Source organism: Anomalospiza imberbis, chromosome 13, assembly GCF_031753505.1.
Source record: "Anomalospiza imberbis isolate Cuckoo-Finch-1a 21T00152 chromosome 13, ASM3175350v1, whole genome shotgun sequence".
Taxonomy (NCBI): Eukaryota; Metazoa; Chordata; class Aves; order Passeriformes; family Viduidae; genus Anomalospiza; species Anomalospiza imberbis.
This window is the reverse complement of record NC_089693.1, coordinates 597,979-612,643: the sequence shown is the minus strand read 5'-3', so window position 1 is coordinate 612,643 and position 14,665 is coordinate 597,979. Positions and strand designations below refer to the sequence as shown.

At 49.3% G+C, this 14,665-nt stretch overlaps 1 protein-coding gene and 1 long non-coding RNA gene across 3 annotated transcripts in view; one reads left to right on the top strand and one right to left on the bottom strand.

Moving 5' to 3' along the window:
- The first annotated feature begins 114 nt into the window (after positions 1-114).
- LOC137481635 (uncharacterized) lies at positions 115-2,962 on the top strand. Its single transcript, XR_011003568.1, has 2 exons — positions 115-570; positions 742-2,962. It is a non-coding gene; the product is annotated as an uncharacterized lncRNA (long non-coding RNA).
- CTDSPL2 (CTD small phosphatase like 2) overlaps positions 2,336-14,665 on the bottom strand; it is a 31,433-nt gene continuing 19,103 nt past the window's right edge. Inside the window, exons 3-13 of one of the 2 annotated variants that reach the window (XM_068203458.1) lie at positions 13,888-14,026; positions 12,804-12,953; positions 12,134-12,346; positions 10,840-10,918; positions 10,459-10,570; positions 9,535-9,621; positions 7,720-7,782; positions 7,012-7,091; positions 5,058-5,184; positions 4,724-4,819; positions 2,336-3,479 (exon numbers count right to left, since the gene is read on the bottom strand). In XM_068203458.1, the coding sequence (XP_068059559.1) occupies positions 3,441-3,479; positions 4,724-4,819; positions 5,058-5,184; positions 7,012-7,091; positions 7,720-7,782; positions 9,535-9,621; positions 10,459-10,570; positions 10,840-10,918; positions 12,134-12,346; positions 12,804-12,953; positions 13,888-14,026 (1,185 nt within the window). In that variant the 3' untranslated portion in view covers positions 2,336-3,440. Of the gene's footprint in view, positions 3,480-4,170; positions 4,316-4,723; positions 4,820-5,057; positions 5,185-7,011; positions 7,092-7,719; positions 7,783-9,534; positions 9,622-10,458; positions 10,571-10,839; positions 10,919-12,133; positions 12,347-12,803; positions 12,954-13,887; positions 14,027-14,665 lie in introns of those variants that run through there. The other variant, XM_068203457.1, reaches the window with a different exon arrangement.

Genomic DNA, 14,665 nt, shown 5'->3' with positions numbered 1-14,665 from the left:
CACCCCGCTCCCCCGCCGCAGTCCGGGCCGGTCCCGGGGCAGCGCCCGCCCGGCGCTATCGCGGCCCGCAGCCGCGGGAGCCGCCCCGGCCCCGCCGCAGCCCCGCCCGGGAGCGGAGCGGAGCGGAGGGACCGCGGCCGAGCCTGGCGCCCCGGGACCGGCCGTGCTCCGGGCACGACCCCGGCAGGGCCGGGCACGGCTCGGCCACGGCACGCTCGGGTTATCCGCACCGCGGCGCCGGGCTCTCCCTCCCCGTGTGTCCTACAGCATGAACAGAGGAACGCTGGAATTGTTCACTTCTTCACTGCCAGCTCCCAGCTTCTGCGAGAATCCCGGGAAGTGGAAAAGGAGGACAGGTTTTGTCTGAAGATAATAAATTCAGAACGTGTCTTCCATAAACCAAATCAATGATCTCTGTATACGCCTGTATAAATCACACACAGGTGTCTAGGAAAAAACACAAAGAAAAAATAGAGACTTCCAAAATTATCATCCTTTTCCTGTTCTTCTTCATTTACCAGACAATATAAATAATAACAGAGCTATACCTACGGATCACAGTCACAAGTTGTATCCTCACCAATTCTACGTCGCTTCACAGCCTCACGGTGCTGTGCAGACAATCACAAAATCACCAGGAATTGTGCAGTAATTTGGAATACGTTAATATTGGGATATGTAATTTGGAATTCTAAGGAATTACACAGAAAGTTTAAAATTTTCCTTGACAGTAAAACACAGACACAACTTCTTCCACTTCAAGGCTGAAAACTGACAGGAGCAATGTCTTGACTTACTGAAAACTGAGGCTCAGTGAAGGATGATACCAGCTAAAAATCATAAAAACAGAATCCAGAGCATAAGTATTTAATGAAATCTTTGTGCTTCTGTAGGCTAGAAATGATTGCAGAAGAAACAGAAATCCACAGCACAGGACTTCCCTCCCCATCGTATTTAACAAGGTTCGGCCCCATCAGTACAATGACATTTTTGCAAGAACAAATCCTCCTCCTCCTCCTCCTCCTCCGCTCCCGCGGGTCCCTCCTGCCCCGGGGCTCTCCAGCGGCCCCAGGCCAGCCCTGGAGCTGCGATGTTGCAGGGCAGGGCAGGGCAGGGGACGATGCTGAGCAGGGCTTTTGTCCCCCGCCAGGGTCGGTTCCACATTTCAGGCTCCTGCCGAACCCCTCCGTCCCTTCGCTGACGCCTTCCGCCGGCAGCACGCGAGGTTTGCGAGATTCCCAGTCCAGCCCGGGCGCATTCGGGCTTCCTGCTGCATTCCAGAGCAATGGCAATCGCCAGGTGGGGCGCAGCCGAGGCGGGGGAAGCAGGAACACCGAGGCGAGAGCCGTGCCCGGGATGAACACAGGCCTGGACAGGTACCGCCACCAAAGGGCTGCGAGGTGTGACCCAGCTGCCAGAACCGAGCGGCTCCAACCTGGAACAGAATCCACGGGACGCGGAAAACAGGTCACCACACCCCAGCACAGACCACAGAGGAAACCATTCAGAACCTTGGAAGCAGGATGTGGCGCCTTCCCCAAGGACAAAACCGCATTCCATAGGGAATCGGTGATCAGCGGCACGCTGCCCTGCTCGGGGGGCACAAGCCACACTGACGCCGGGCTGAGCCTGCCCCGGGCACGGGGGTGGTTCTGGGGACACAACCTGACCCAGAGCTCGGCACAGGAACAGGGATCTCCCCCTCGAGATGAACAGGACATAAATAAAACCTGCGGATGAAAACTCTGCTTCACACCAGAGAGGTTTGCAGGAGGCAGGAGCACTCAGCAGAGTTCAGTGATAAACACCAGGCTTGCAGCACAGGAAAATATGAATATTTAATATGTTTACTAGGAATCTCTGTCAGTCCCGTTGTGCACCGATGCAGAACTACATCCCCTCGCTTACATTCGGGTTTCCCTCGCGGATCTGACGGGCGCAACACACACACAGCTGGAAAGTGCAACATGCCTTTGGTTTCCTCAGCTCTGGAAGCACTTTTGGAATGGCTGGAGCCACAGAGGACCTGGGGATAAGGGTGTTACTGGACAGGTGAACATCCCATCACAGCTGGAAAAGGCCACGAGCTAAAGCTGGGCTCCTTCTGGCAGGTCCGTGAATCTTCCAGCAGTTCTGTGGTGTGCAGGAATCGGGAGGAGCCCCCCGTTAGGCAGAGCTTCAGCAGGGAGCTGAAAGCCCTCCGATTCAGATTTACGGCGAGGAACGAGCGAGGAATGGCTGCAAAGCAAGGGGCAGCTGCACACGAGCTGCCCCCTCCAGAGTCCATCCATCCATCCATCTCTCCACCAGGGGACACGGCTGCACCAAGCAGATGTAAAGGTAATGTTCTGTACATTTTATTTCAATAAAGACATAAGACAAACAGCGTAAAGATGCCCAGATGCCCTAAAGATAAATACATTTAAAAGATTCTCATTAAAATGAATCTGTAGTATTTCTTTCCTGCAAGCAAAATACCTTTCTTTAAATACAAAAAAAATCAGTATTCTGAATTGCAAATGTTTTCACTTTTTTTGCAGAAAATCTGCCATGATGATTTTGTTTTTTAATGAATAAGGATTTTCCACAAAACAGGCTTGCTCTACATGCTAAGTTTTAACAGTTCAGTGACACCATGTGCTAGCTACATACACAACAGATAATATAGTAAGAAAACACTCAACCTGATGAAAAGTTAAAATCTTCATTAATACACTGGAAAAAGTTGACATAACTCATGCCTTTTAAAATCAAAAATACAAAAATTAAATGTTTTGCTAAAAAGATTTTCCTTATTTTAAGGACTCATTTGAAAATGAAGCTGCATGTAATTTGTACAATAAAATTGTACAAGTAAACAGGTAATATACATAAAAAATTAATTGACATACTTCTCAATTATCAGCTGTCCACCTTTAATTTCCAATACTGTACTTTCTTATCAAGCATACAAAATAGCAAACTTCTCTTTAGAAAAAGTGCCGTTCTGTGACATCTTTTACACAAAACCAGTCCGAGCCTGTGGCGTGGTAATGCAGTCGAGAGGCAAAGCTTCCTACCTCGTACAAATTCTACCTTCCATAAAAAGCCTCCGGGAAAGGCGACTCCCACCGCTAGAAAAATATCCCCTCCGGGGCGCTGCATTAGGAGCCAGGGCCGGGCTGCTCCCTCGGAAACCAGTGGGATGGCAGGGCAGCCCTGCCCAGGAGAGGCCCATTGGAACCAGGAGTGTCACAGGAGCCCCGGCCGGGGGCTCGCGGGCAGCAGGAGCGGCCTGGCCACACCTGCCAGGTGAGCACCGTCCTGCCCCGGCCGGGCCGGGCACAGCAGAGGCTGAGGTATTCCTTGTCCAGCGTGGTGCCACTGCCAGGTGTGCTCTGTCCAGAGGACGTGCCATCGCAATGGTTTAGGATATTCCCAATATTAGTCATATCTTCGTCTTATCTAGCCAGTCTCTTGATTTTTTGAAAAGGTTTCGACTACAGTAGAATATTACAGAAAGAAAATATAAATGCAGGGTTTTTTTGTTGGGTTTTTTTTTTTTTTTTTCTTTCTAAATGAAACTTACGTGGGCTAAAACTAGAGAATATTTTTAAACAAATATACAGGATGCAGGCAGACAAAGCAGGGAAACGGCCAGCCAACTGTTTAATAAAAAACTAACAAAATTTGGCTATTTCCAGAAAAACTATGAAGCGCCTCAACTAAAAGGAATGCATAATGAAATTCTAATCTAATACAGGTCAAAAATGTAAAAAGGTTATAAACCTTAACAGGAAAAATAAAACAATTTTTACTGGCCATTCCTGTTGAAATGAGAATCTTAAAAGTAACAGAAAAGTGGCTACAAACCCACTTAGAGCACCGAACAGAGAGAAAATCCAAGTCCGTTTTCAATCTCTGTTGTATCATAAAATCCTGTGTTTCTACAGGTCAAACTGCTGGTGGCAGAAACAGAATTTTCTTTATAAACTGCAGATGTCCTGTACATAAAAAATTTCCTTGGAGTTGCACTAGTTCTAAAGACTTTTCTGTTCTAGCCTCCCTACTGCGGGTACTGGATTGTACTGATGGCGGCAACCTCAGGTGTAGAAAGTCTCTTTCTGTAACCCTTGATCATTGTTGGGCACCAAAGATAAGAAAAGCAAGACGGGGTACAAAAATGCAAAATTTCAACAGTAATGGCAATGTTTTGTATTAGTCCAACAGGGTCCTGCATTTCCTCCCCTCGGCAGCGAGAGCAAAGGCTTTAATCGGGGGGTAGCAAATCATGCAAGCGAAATCTGTCTCTGATGTGAGGTCGGACGTCTTCGTTCTGTGGGGGAAAGGGAGGGTTTAGGAGCATACACACAGCCAGGAGCCCACTGCAGCGGGGCCCCTTGCCTAACACCCCTCTCTGAACAGAACAAACCGCCTAGCATCCACAACGGCTCAGGAGGGATTCGTCGGCCTTTCAGCAACACAGACACACAGCACAGCCAGCCACGGGCACCGCGGCTTCCAAACGCTCAGAGGGTCCCGATTCCTTACGGCTGATGTCACAATCCCACAGCCCTGCGCGTTCAGCACAGTCAGCAGAGACGAGCCCCCCTGTGCTGTGTGAACACGTCCCTGGATCTTCACCAGCCTCAGCCTCAGTGACTCAGAAACCCTTAACAATAGGTGAAAATATTAAAGGAACTCACTGACAGCTCTGGGAAAAGCCATGAAAGCAAACACTTACCAGCTCTACTAGTTTCTCCAGAAATGGAATCAACTTTAGGAGTTCATTATCATTTTTATCCATGAACCAGCTTTCTATAGGAATTCCATTGGAAAGCTGAAGTTAAAATACAAAAAAAAAAAAAATCAACACACAATTTATATTTAATTTATCTACAAATAAGACTTGTGAAATAGCATTTGGGGGAAAAATGTTTCCAAGTCACAGATTCCTGAGAGTTTTCCCCACAGTTTGGTTTGCAGACTTCAACACAAAGCCCCAAACTTACATTTCCCTGTCCCCCTCAGGAAGTTCTGCCCCCCTGAGGGGGGTGTCTCCTGCCCCAGCCCCTCACCTGGTAAGCAAAGGCTTGCGGTGAATTGTCGATGATGATGGTTTTGGAGAGGTCTCTGCCCAGGATGTTTAAATCCTTGATGTAGTTCCCTTGTACACACACACAATGCTCACGGAAGAGTCGATGCCTGTCGTTAAAGGAAAACACTGAGACCAAGGACAGCATCCACACTGCACCAGGAGCACGCAGCTTTGCCAAGCATTATCCAGCTTTTTTCTCTTCCCATCTCCTGTTAGAGAATTGTGCCCTTTTTCTGTTCTCTTTAGAGCTTTTTATGAGTAAAATGCCCAGTTCAGGTGATTTTTGCACTAACCCAATTCTGGGGTGGGTGTCTGTACTTATTCAGGCTCTTCTTTCTGACCCCTTTCCCAGACAGGCCAACAAAGGGACCCAGGAACACCCCAAGGATCTGCAAGCCCCAGGTGCTGCTGCACAGAGCCAGTTCATTGGGGTTTATGATCCCTTTATTCTGTCCCAGCCCTCACAGAACGGGGCCTCCCTGTGCCACCTCGTGCCAGAACACAAAGTGTCACAAGGAATGTTTCCTTTCCTGTTACACCTCTGCTGGCAATTAACCTATTTCAGTTATTACACCTCAAAAAAAAAAAAAAAGCCTCGGGGCCAAAACATCCCATCAGCTCCTTCCTTTCCCATTAGGGCCAAAACATCCCATCAGCTCCTTCCTTTCCCATTAGGGCCAAAACATCCCATCAGCTCCTTCCTTTCCCATTAGGGCTAAAACATCCCATCAGCTCCTTCCCTCACCATCAGCCTGCTCCTGTGCAATTCATGACTGAAGGAATGGGTGGATTGACTCAAAGGACTCAGACCGAAAACCCAGCAGGAATAAAACTCCCAGTCCCTGGCATACCCACAGAACCATGGATTGTGAAGTAGGCAGATTTGGTGCTGCCCAGGCCAGCGCAGAGCAGCCCCTGCCAGGCTGCCCGTGTGTTTAAATGGAGTGCTCGGAGGCTGCACTCAGTGTGCCTAATTCCAGGCAGGAGCTGAGCTGCCCACGTTGCCATGGAGGGAAATGAGCTGCTGCATTTATATATAGAGTGTGAGTCACACGTGTGGGGCCTGACAGGCACCTGGGGCTGCTGGCAGAGCTGGGCCCAGTCAGCCCAGCCACAGCAGCCCCAGACAAAGGCAGGCAGCACGGGAACACCTCGGCAGGCTCCCAGCCCCTGCCTGCTGCTTGTGCCATTGGCTCTGCCCTGGGCCAGCAGCAGTCACAGCCCTGCACGCTGTGCAGGTGTCTGGAGGAAGGTGCGGCACATGGGCGCAGCCCCACAGGGTGTTCTGGAGTGCCAGTGCCCTCCTGGGCACCATCCCAGGGGTGGCACCACCAGGGAGGGCTTCCCTGGCCTGGACACCCCACGCAGGGGAAGGCCCTGAGCAGAAACCAATTTGGGTCCAGCACTGTACCTAGTCCCCCTGCCAGGTGAGAGTGACAGAATCTCACCCCTGGAACTTCCTTCTGCCCTAAGGAACTGGAAAAGCCAAACACTCCCCAACGAAGCTCAGCACTGAGAAATGAAGAACCAAACCAGCTCCAGTACAAAACCAACAGAGAAATGATTTTGGGATTGAATGAGAATTAAAAACATGCTGATTGTAAAAGCTATGCAAGCCACAATTGATAATAAATAACTGAAGTTATTAAGTTTAAAAGTAATCAGGAACTCATTTAATTTCCTTTCTTTGCAGTGTGTATTCCAGAGCACATTTTTGATCCCCAAGAGGTCATTTCCCATGAGCCAACCTAACAGAGACTGAACAGGGGTTTTGGTCTGGGGTTATTTTATCACAAGGCACCAATTCCACCACTTCAGTCCATTTTTCTCCCTCTCTTAGCCCAGGCAAACCCCCAGGGGATCAGTCAGGGAGACACTGCAGTGAGTGGGCAGGCACAGGACTCAGTTTGCTCACGACATTGTTCTGGCTTTACCTGACCAGCTGCTTTTTGGGGTCCAGGATGTTCAACAACTTGTCTGCATACACCTTCTTAGAAGCAGTAAACAGAATGATCTGGGGATCGGAGGGGAAAAAGTCACCACTGGAGGTACAAGGAAGTGGATACAATTTAAAAATGAAATTCTAAGGGGGTTGTGGGAAATAAATTTATAGAAAAATTTAAACTTTGATCGAAGTTCCTTACAGTGTGCATTTGTATGCAAACTTTGAGATAAGAAATGTTGATTTAGAAATGTTATGGAATAGGATAGATATTGTTCAGAGAGAACTGGAATTAGAAATAAGTTTTAAAAGGTGGTTTTGTAAATAAGATTAGGTATTTTTGAGAAACAGAACTATGAAAGATGTGTTGTAGCAAGATTTATGAGGGGTAATTTTAAATGATTGGTTTTAAGGTATTTATAGTATGGTGTGGGTAAAGTTGATAGGTTAAGAAATGCTTATAGTGTATTGTAATTAGGAAATAGTTGGTTTTTGACTGTAATGGTGTGAATTATAACATTTGCATTATTTTACTTTTTATATGAGATTGAGAATAGAACAAAAGTTTTTAAAATGTTTTTAGTTGTCTTATTTTTGAGTTAGAAAAGGGTTCAATCTGCTAAATTGATGTTTAGTGTGAGGAAAAAGGGTCTGACAGCTGAAAAGTGAAAAAGGGAGAAGGGGAGTCTGCCAGCTTTACCTCGTAGATCTGAGACATGCGCTCCAGGAACTCTCGGAAGAACGGCCTTAGCCGGACGTACACCTGCAGAGAGAGGGGCTTCAGCCACAGGGGCTGTGCAGCCACAGGGGCACTGCAGCCACAGGGGCACTGCAGCCACAGGGGCACTGCAGCCACAGGGGCACTGCAGCGACACGGGCAATGCAGCAGCACAGGCACTGCAGCCACAGGGGCACTGCAGCAGCACGGGCACTGCAGCGGCACGGGCAATGCAGCAGCACGGGCACTGCAGCCACAGGGGCTCTGCAGCCACAGGGGCACTGCAGCGGCACGGGCACTGCAGCGGCACGGGCAATGCAGCAGCACGGGCACTGCAGCCACAGGGGCTCTGCAGCCACAGGGGCACTGCAGCGGCACGGGCACTGCAGCGGCATGGGCACTGCAGCGGCACGGGCACTGCAGCCACAGGGGCTCTGCAGCCACAGGGGCACTGCAGCGGCACGGGCACTGCAGCGGCATGGGCACTGCAGCGGCACGGGCACTGCAGCCACAGGGGCTCTGCAGCCACAGGGGCACTGCAGCGGCACGGGCACTGCAGCGGCATGGGCACTGCAGCAGCACGGGCACTGCAGCCACAGGGGCACTGCAGCCACAGGGGCACTGTACCAATACGGGCACTGCAGCGGCACGGGCACTGCAGCACAGCCTGCAGCAGGCACAGCCGGCACAGCCTGCAGCAGGCACAGCCAGAACAGCCTGCAGCAGGCACAGCCAGCACAGCCTGCAGCAGGCACTGCAGCACAGCCTGCAGCAGGCACTGCACAGCCCGCAGCAGGCACAGCACAGCCTGCAGCAGGCACTGCAGCACAGCCCGCAGCAGGCACAGCACAGCCTGCAGCAGGCACTGCAGCACAGCCCGCAGCAGGCACAGCACAGCCTGCAGCAGGCACAGAACAGCCCGCAGCAGGCACAGCACAGCCTGCAGCAGGCACTGCAGAACAGCCCGCAGCAGGCACAGAACAGCCCGCAGCAGGCACTGCAGCACAGCCTGCAGCAGGCACAGAACAGCCCGCAGCAGGCACAGAACAGCCTGCAGCAGGCACAGAACAGCCCGCAGCAGCCTCCCAGCCCGCACACAGGGTCAGCACCCCACACACACAGCAGGGATCAGCTTCCTGTGTAACAGCACCCCAGGCACGCTCCAGCAGCTCCCAGCCTGAGCAGCTCAGAGGGAGCAGTAACACACTGACAGCAGCCTTAACATTCTGCTGGAAAATTGGATGGAATTAGGAAAAAAATGACTAAAATACAGAAGTTGGACAATCTCTACGTTAAAAATGAAACTGGTTGCTTTGACCAAACACCCTGACTCGGCTCTCACCAGCAGGGCAGCACCAGTTCAAGCCCTGGATACAAGAAATAAATCCTCTTCTTAATAACCACCAACAACTACCTGAGCCTGGGGATGTCAGAGTGATGTAAAAAAAGGCTTCAGCTGCTTCTGTATTTCCATAAACTCAACCACCACCTGCACAGAACTGCACACACAGAGAAACCATTCCCTGTAAGGAACTGTGGAGTCACAAGAGGCCCCAGCCAGGAGGGCTCTGCCTGCCTGACTCCAACAGAGGATTTGGGCTCACGGGGAGGAGCTGCAAAGGGGAACAGCTTCAGTGAATACAAAACTTCCTGCCAGATCTGGCACCTGCAGTTTATCACCAGACAGGTGCAAAATGCCAGGCTGCTGCATCTCCCTCTTCAAACAAGCTGAGAACAGCTACACACAGCAAGGATTCCCACAAAACAAAATCAAACAGTTTGCGTTTCTCTGTTTACCTGGTAAATGACATCTTGAAAAAGAACTGGAAAAGTGAGTGCAGCATCTTCTAACTCGTTTAGACTACAGTGCACTAATGTTTCATCCTGGAGAAAAAGTTACATAAAAGAAAAGACTGTGAAAAACGGTGTAGAAAACAGAAGTTGTTTTCTGCATTTTATGTTCATTTTAAAGCAGGTTTATTCAGAATGGAAACTGTACTTTTGTGCAAGTGCTGCCAAGATTGAAGAAAATTCTTAGGATGAATTAAAAATTTCGTTATTCTTGTAATTTTAAAAAATTTTCACTAGAACTGTGTGCTGGGGGTATAGTTATAAGGAGATAATTTATTTTGTAGGTTCTTCTCTCGTTCAGTTCCAGTCTGTATCTTTCAGTGTGAATAATCCACCCATTCCTGTGATCACAGGGATGGCCCAACTGATGCTGCTCACAAAATCACACCACCATTAACAGGGTCTAAAACAACTTTCAAAACAGAGACACAGAAACAAATCATCATAAAGACAAATATATCTTACAAGAGTATTTTTAAAAGTGGATTTGTGCCCTTTAAGAATGTTCTATAAAGTAAAAGTTTAATTTTTCATCAGTCTTGATGAAAGACACTCATAACTGAATTTTCCTATTTATTTCCCCTCATTTTCCCCACCCTGGATTTAGGGAAGCTTTAAGGGGACAGATAAATGTTTGAGATGTTAAAACTGTCATGCTTTTCTTCTTTTAAAAAAGCAGGATGCAAGTATTTGACAAACGAAGCTCACATTCTATTCCTACCACAATTAATTCTTTTTCAACTATTTTTAACTAAAATTACGCAACATTCAAGGCTTTGTTTAAAGCAAGCATAACTGATTTCCACAATGAACAGAATAAGGGAAATGCTCCATCCCCCTGCTCTGGTTTGTGTTTATAAAGATATTTACCAAGTCTAGAACTAATGAGAACTCTGGTGTGCTTCTGGTTTTCAGTGGGAGAGCTGGCTTCCTGTTCAGCTGCTCTTCTGTTAGTGGGGGGACATGTTTGATGAAATAGTATCTGAAAAGAATACAGATTTTGCTGTAAAAATGTGCATTATTGAACTGCAATGTTGTAGCCCAACTTAATATTTGAAATATTTAAGGCACAAGAAGTAAGTATTTTAAATTGAAATAAACCCCACATGAGCATACACATCTTTTTTTTAAGCTCAGAGCTTTTGGAGCTCAATATCGTAACATGAAAATGATCCAGTTTAAATAGAAGCATCTTAATTCAACACCCCAAATGATTAATTTACTGTTTCCAGTAGAAACACTGGCACTTACGGATCAAAGACTTCCCAGTCCTCTTCATAGGTGGCTTCTGCATGGGCTGATGAGTAGCCACTGTCTGGAGATACTGGTGCTGAAATTCAACGAAAATGACCAAAACAAAAAATAAAACAAAAAACCACAAGAGCTGGTCTTATTAGTGCAGTTTTTTAAAGTGACAATTTGCACTCGAGACACGAGGGAGGAAAACAGTGGCAAAGCCTCCCTCCAGCCCCACCTCCCCTGCTCAGAGGTCACATTTACCCCCCACTGCAAAGCTGCCCATCTACCAGAGCCTGGAGGTCTGGGGAGGGTTTACTTCAGGATTTGATGCTGCCCATGCACACAGAAGCTGAATTTTTGTCAAAAAAAAGATGTTGTCTTCGGAAGAAAATATGGAAAATGAATGGAGGACCTGCGTGTTCCTCATTTACCACGACATCAAAACATCATTTACAAGACATCAAAATGTAGCCAACTTCTCTTTGGAGATCAGAAAGTCCAGACTGTGCAAGTTCAGTGTTAACAATGATTCCTTTCCTCTGGAATCTCTGCTTCCATGGGAAGAAGAGTTATGAGGTCACCTGAGTTACACCAGGAATAGGTAAGTCCTGCCAAAACTGTGCCTTTGGTGCCTAAACCAGATTTGCCTACCAACCATAAAAACCAGTATTAACACCGTTGGCACACCCCAAGGGAAGGTGGAATCAGAATCCCTGCCAAGGTGCTGGATTCCCAGGGATCAGCCCTTCCCTGTCCCGTCCCTTCCCCACAGGTGGGACAGGAGTCCCTGCCGAGGAGCTGTCCCCCCGGATCAGCCCTCCCTGCCCCACGGCACGGTCCCTGTCCCGTCCCTTCCCCACAGGTGGGACAGGAGTCCCTGCCGAGGAGCTGTCCCCCCGGATCAGCCCTCCCTGTCCCGTGGCACAGTCCCTGTCCCGTCCCTTCCCCACAGGTGGGACAGGAGTCCCTGCCGAGGAGCTGTCCCCCCGGATCAGCCCTCCCTGTCCCATGGCATGGTCCCTGTGCTGTCCCTTACCCACAGCTGGGACAGGAGTCCCTGCCGAGGAGCTGTCCCCCCGGATCATCCCCCCCTGTCCCGTGGCACGGTCCCTGTCCCGTCCCTTACCCAAAGCTGGGACAGGAGTCCCTGCCGAAGAGCTGTCCCCCCGGATCAGCCCTCCCTGCCCCACGGCACGGTTCCTGTGCTGTCCCTTACCCACAGCTGGGACAGGAGTCCCTGCCGAGGAGCTGTCCCCCCGGATCAGCCCTCCCTGTCCCACGGCACGGTCCCCGTCCCGTCCCTTACCCGTGAGCGGGGGCAGGTCGCGGTCCCCCGGCTCCTCGGGGTCCCCCAGGCCGTTGTTGACGGCCCTGCCCTGCGCGCCGGGCGCGGGGAAGGCGGCGCCGTTGGTGGAGGTGCCCGTGCTCGTGGTGATCTCGTCCACCTGCTCCATGTCCAGCTGCTTCACGATCTCCTCGGCCTCCACGGCCTGGCCCGGGGAGTCGGAGCCCGACGTTCCTGAGGGACATTTCCAAACACCCTTACCCTCGGGCTGCGCCCCCGTCACAGGGCTCGCGCTCCTTACCAGCCTCAGCACACCAAGCCTCAGAATAACTACAGGTATCTGCACGGATTCGTGCCACAGAACTAAGGACCAAACTGCAGACCATGACAATGACTTTAAAACATGTCTGGGACAAGGAATGTAATCCCTTTTTTTTTCCTTCCCCTTATTTTGTTTTTACTGAAAGGTGCACCACTAAATACAGCTATGAAAGAAATGCTCTAATGCTTGTAAACTTCTTTCATTAACCATCAACCCATCCAAGAATGAAGCAGCCTTTTTGCCTGGCAGCAGTAACTCTTGGTTTGTTAACCAGCACGAAAAGTGTACCATCACTCAAAGCAGCTATTTCAAACAAAAATTTATTTTCACTCTCAGCTTTAAGCTATTTGCTTTTTGAATAATACTCACCATTTTTATTTGCTGGTGAAAAAAAATTGAAAACAGGAGAAAATATGGTTCCCAGTAACGTTGTTCGTGGGGGACTGCCTGTGGTGGGGTTATCTTCCAATTTTCCATTTTGCTTTACGTGTTGGTTCGTCATCTCATAACTTCCAGCTTCTGGAAAAGAAAAAATAGGAGTTTTAACACCACCCAGCCGGGCTTCAGGTGCCTCTGTTCCATTATGGTCAGCATTTTTTCTCCAGGGGTGTACTCTTGTTCATAGCTCAGCTGGGTCCATGAGAGTCTGCAACTTTCTACAGCAGAAACCCAAAATGTCCATTCTCAGCCCCCTCAGAAGCTTCTACAGATGGGGCAGCAGCCCTTGCTGACACAAACAGCAGAGGTGTAAATCCTGGCAGTGATGTGGTGGAGGCAGCCCCGGAGCTGCCAGTGCCAGGACTCCACTAGAGGGAGGCACGAGAAAGGGTCACAGCTCCCCGGCTGAGCCTCCAGCTGCCCCAGAGCCCAAGGTTTGCTGCTCTCCACACACACACAGAGGCACAGCTCGCAAGGGAAAGGATCGTCAGCTGTTATCACAGATAACAAGGGACAGAATTAAATGAACACCCACGTTCCAGAGCTGACACATAACAAGGGTGATCCCTCACACCACAACTGAAATCCCCATCTCACAACTCTGACAGAAACCTGCCTCTGGCTGACAAGTGCTCTCAGCATCTAAGGACACCTGCTTACTTCCACAGATGTCAGGAGTTGGGAGGTCATGTTTCCCTTTTATTTGTGAGAAAACGGGAGAAGAGCTAAATCAAATTATAATGGGATTTTCAGAATAATAATTAAAAAAAAAAAAATTAAATCAGTTCCAAAGCAGCTGCTGCTGATCCAAACTGTTCTCACAGAGACACAGTGGAAGTGCCTGGGGGGGATGGAAGTGTTGCTCACACCCCTGGAAATCCTGCTTTGCTGTGACCAGCCCTGAAGCCAGGCAGAGCCCGGCAACCTCTCCTGCTGCAGCACAGCCCGGGAGGAGTGCAGGGCTGGGAGAGGGCAGAGCTCCCCAGCCCTGCAGTGCAAAGGGGCATTTACCAACCTCCGTTCAGCTGACTTTTCCGCCGCACGCGCGAGAGCTGTTTGTTGGGCTTCTCCCCTGTCTGGGGGGTGGAGGTGATCAAGTTGTTATCGATATCCCGCTCAATCCGACTCCTCTTGGGGGGATTTTCTCTTTCTTCCTTAAAACAGAAAAGAGGGGAAAAACAAACGTGCTGAGCAGCACCTTTTTCCAGGGAACAGAGCGGAGAGTGTCATCTCCTGGAGAAAGCTCACCAAAGATCCCTTTACTGCTCCACGTCCAGGTGCAGAACCTGCAACAGGTGTCTGGCCAGCTGGGATTTTACATCAGCTTAAACTAAGTCAAAGTATGGGGAATGAAAACTCTACATGGAGCTGCTGTGGTAGAAGAATGGTCTTTACAGCCAATCTATAAATATTCCAGTGCTGCAGAGGCTGGGAAATGCAGAGACAAAGCAACTGAAATTACCTGGAACTTGATTTCTCTGCCTGCTAAATACACGGGAGGTGAACTGCCCAACAATATCCAATGCGACAATCCATATCAGTACAGGGCAAAACTGAGCTGTGAAAAATCCAAGGAGTCTCCTTACCTGGGATAAGTGACTGCAGCACTCATGGGAATGAGACAGAATCAAACAGTTTTGCACATCTTCTGTGCATGGCTGTATGTGCAGGCACATGTTTATGGCAGGTTTCTTACCCTTTTCCCCCAAAACACCTACGACAGGTCGATAAAATGTTGAAATTTTATCAGACTTTTATTTATCACAGAGCTGATCTGGGATACATTGTAAATT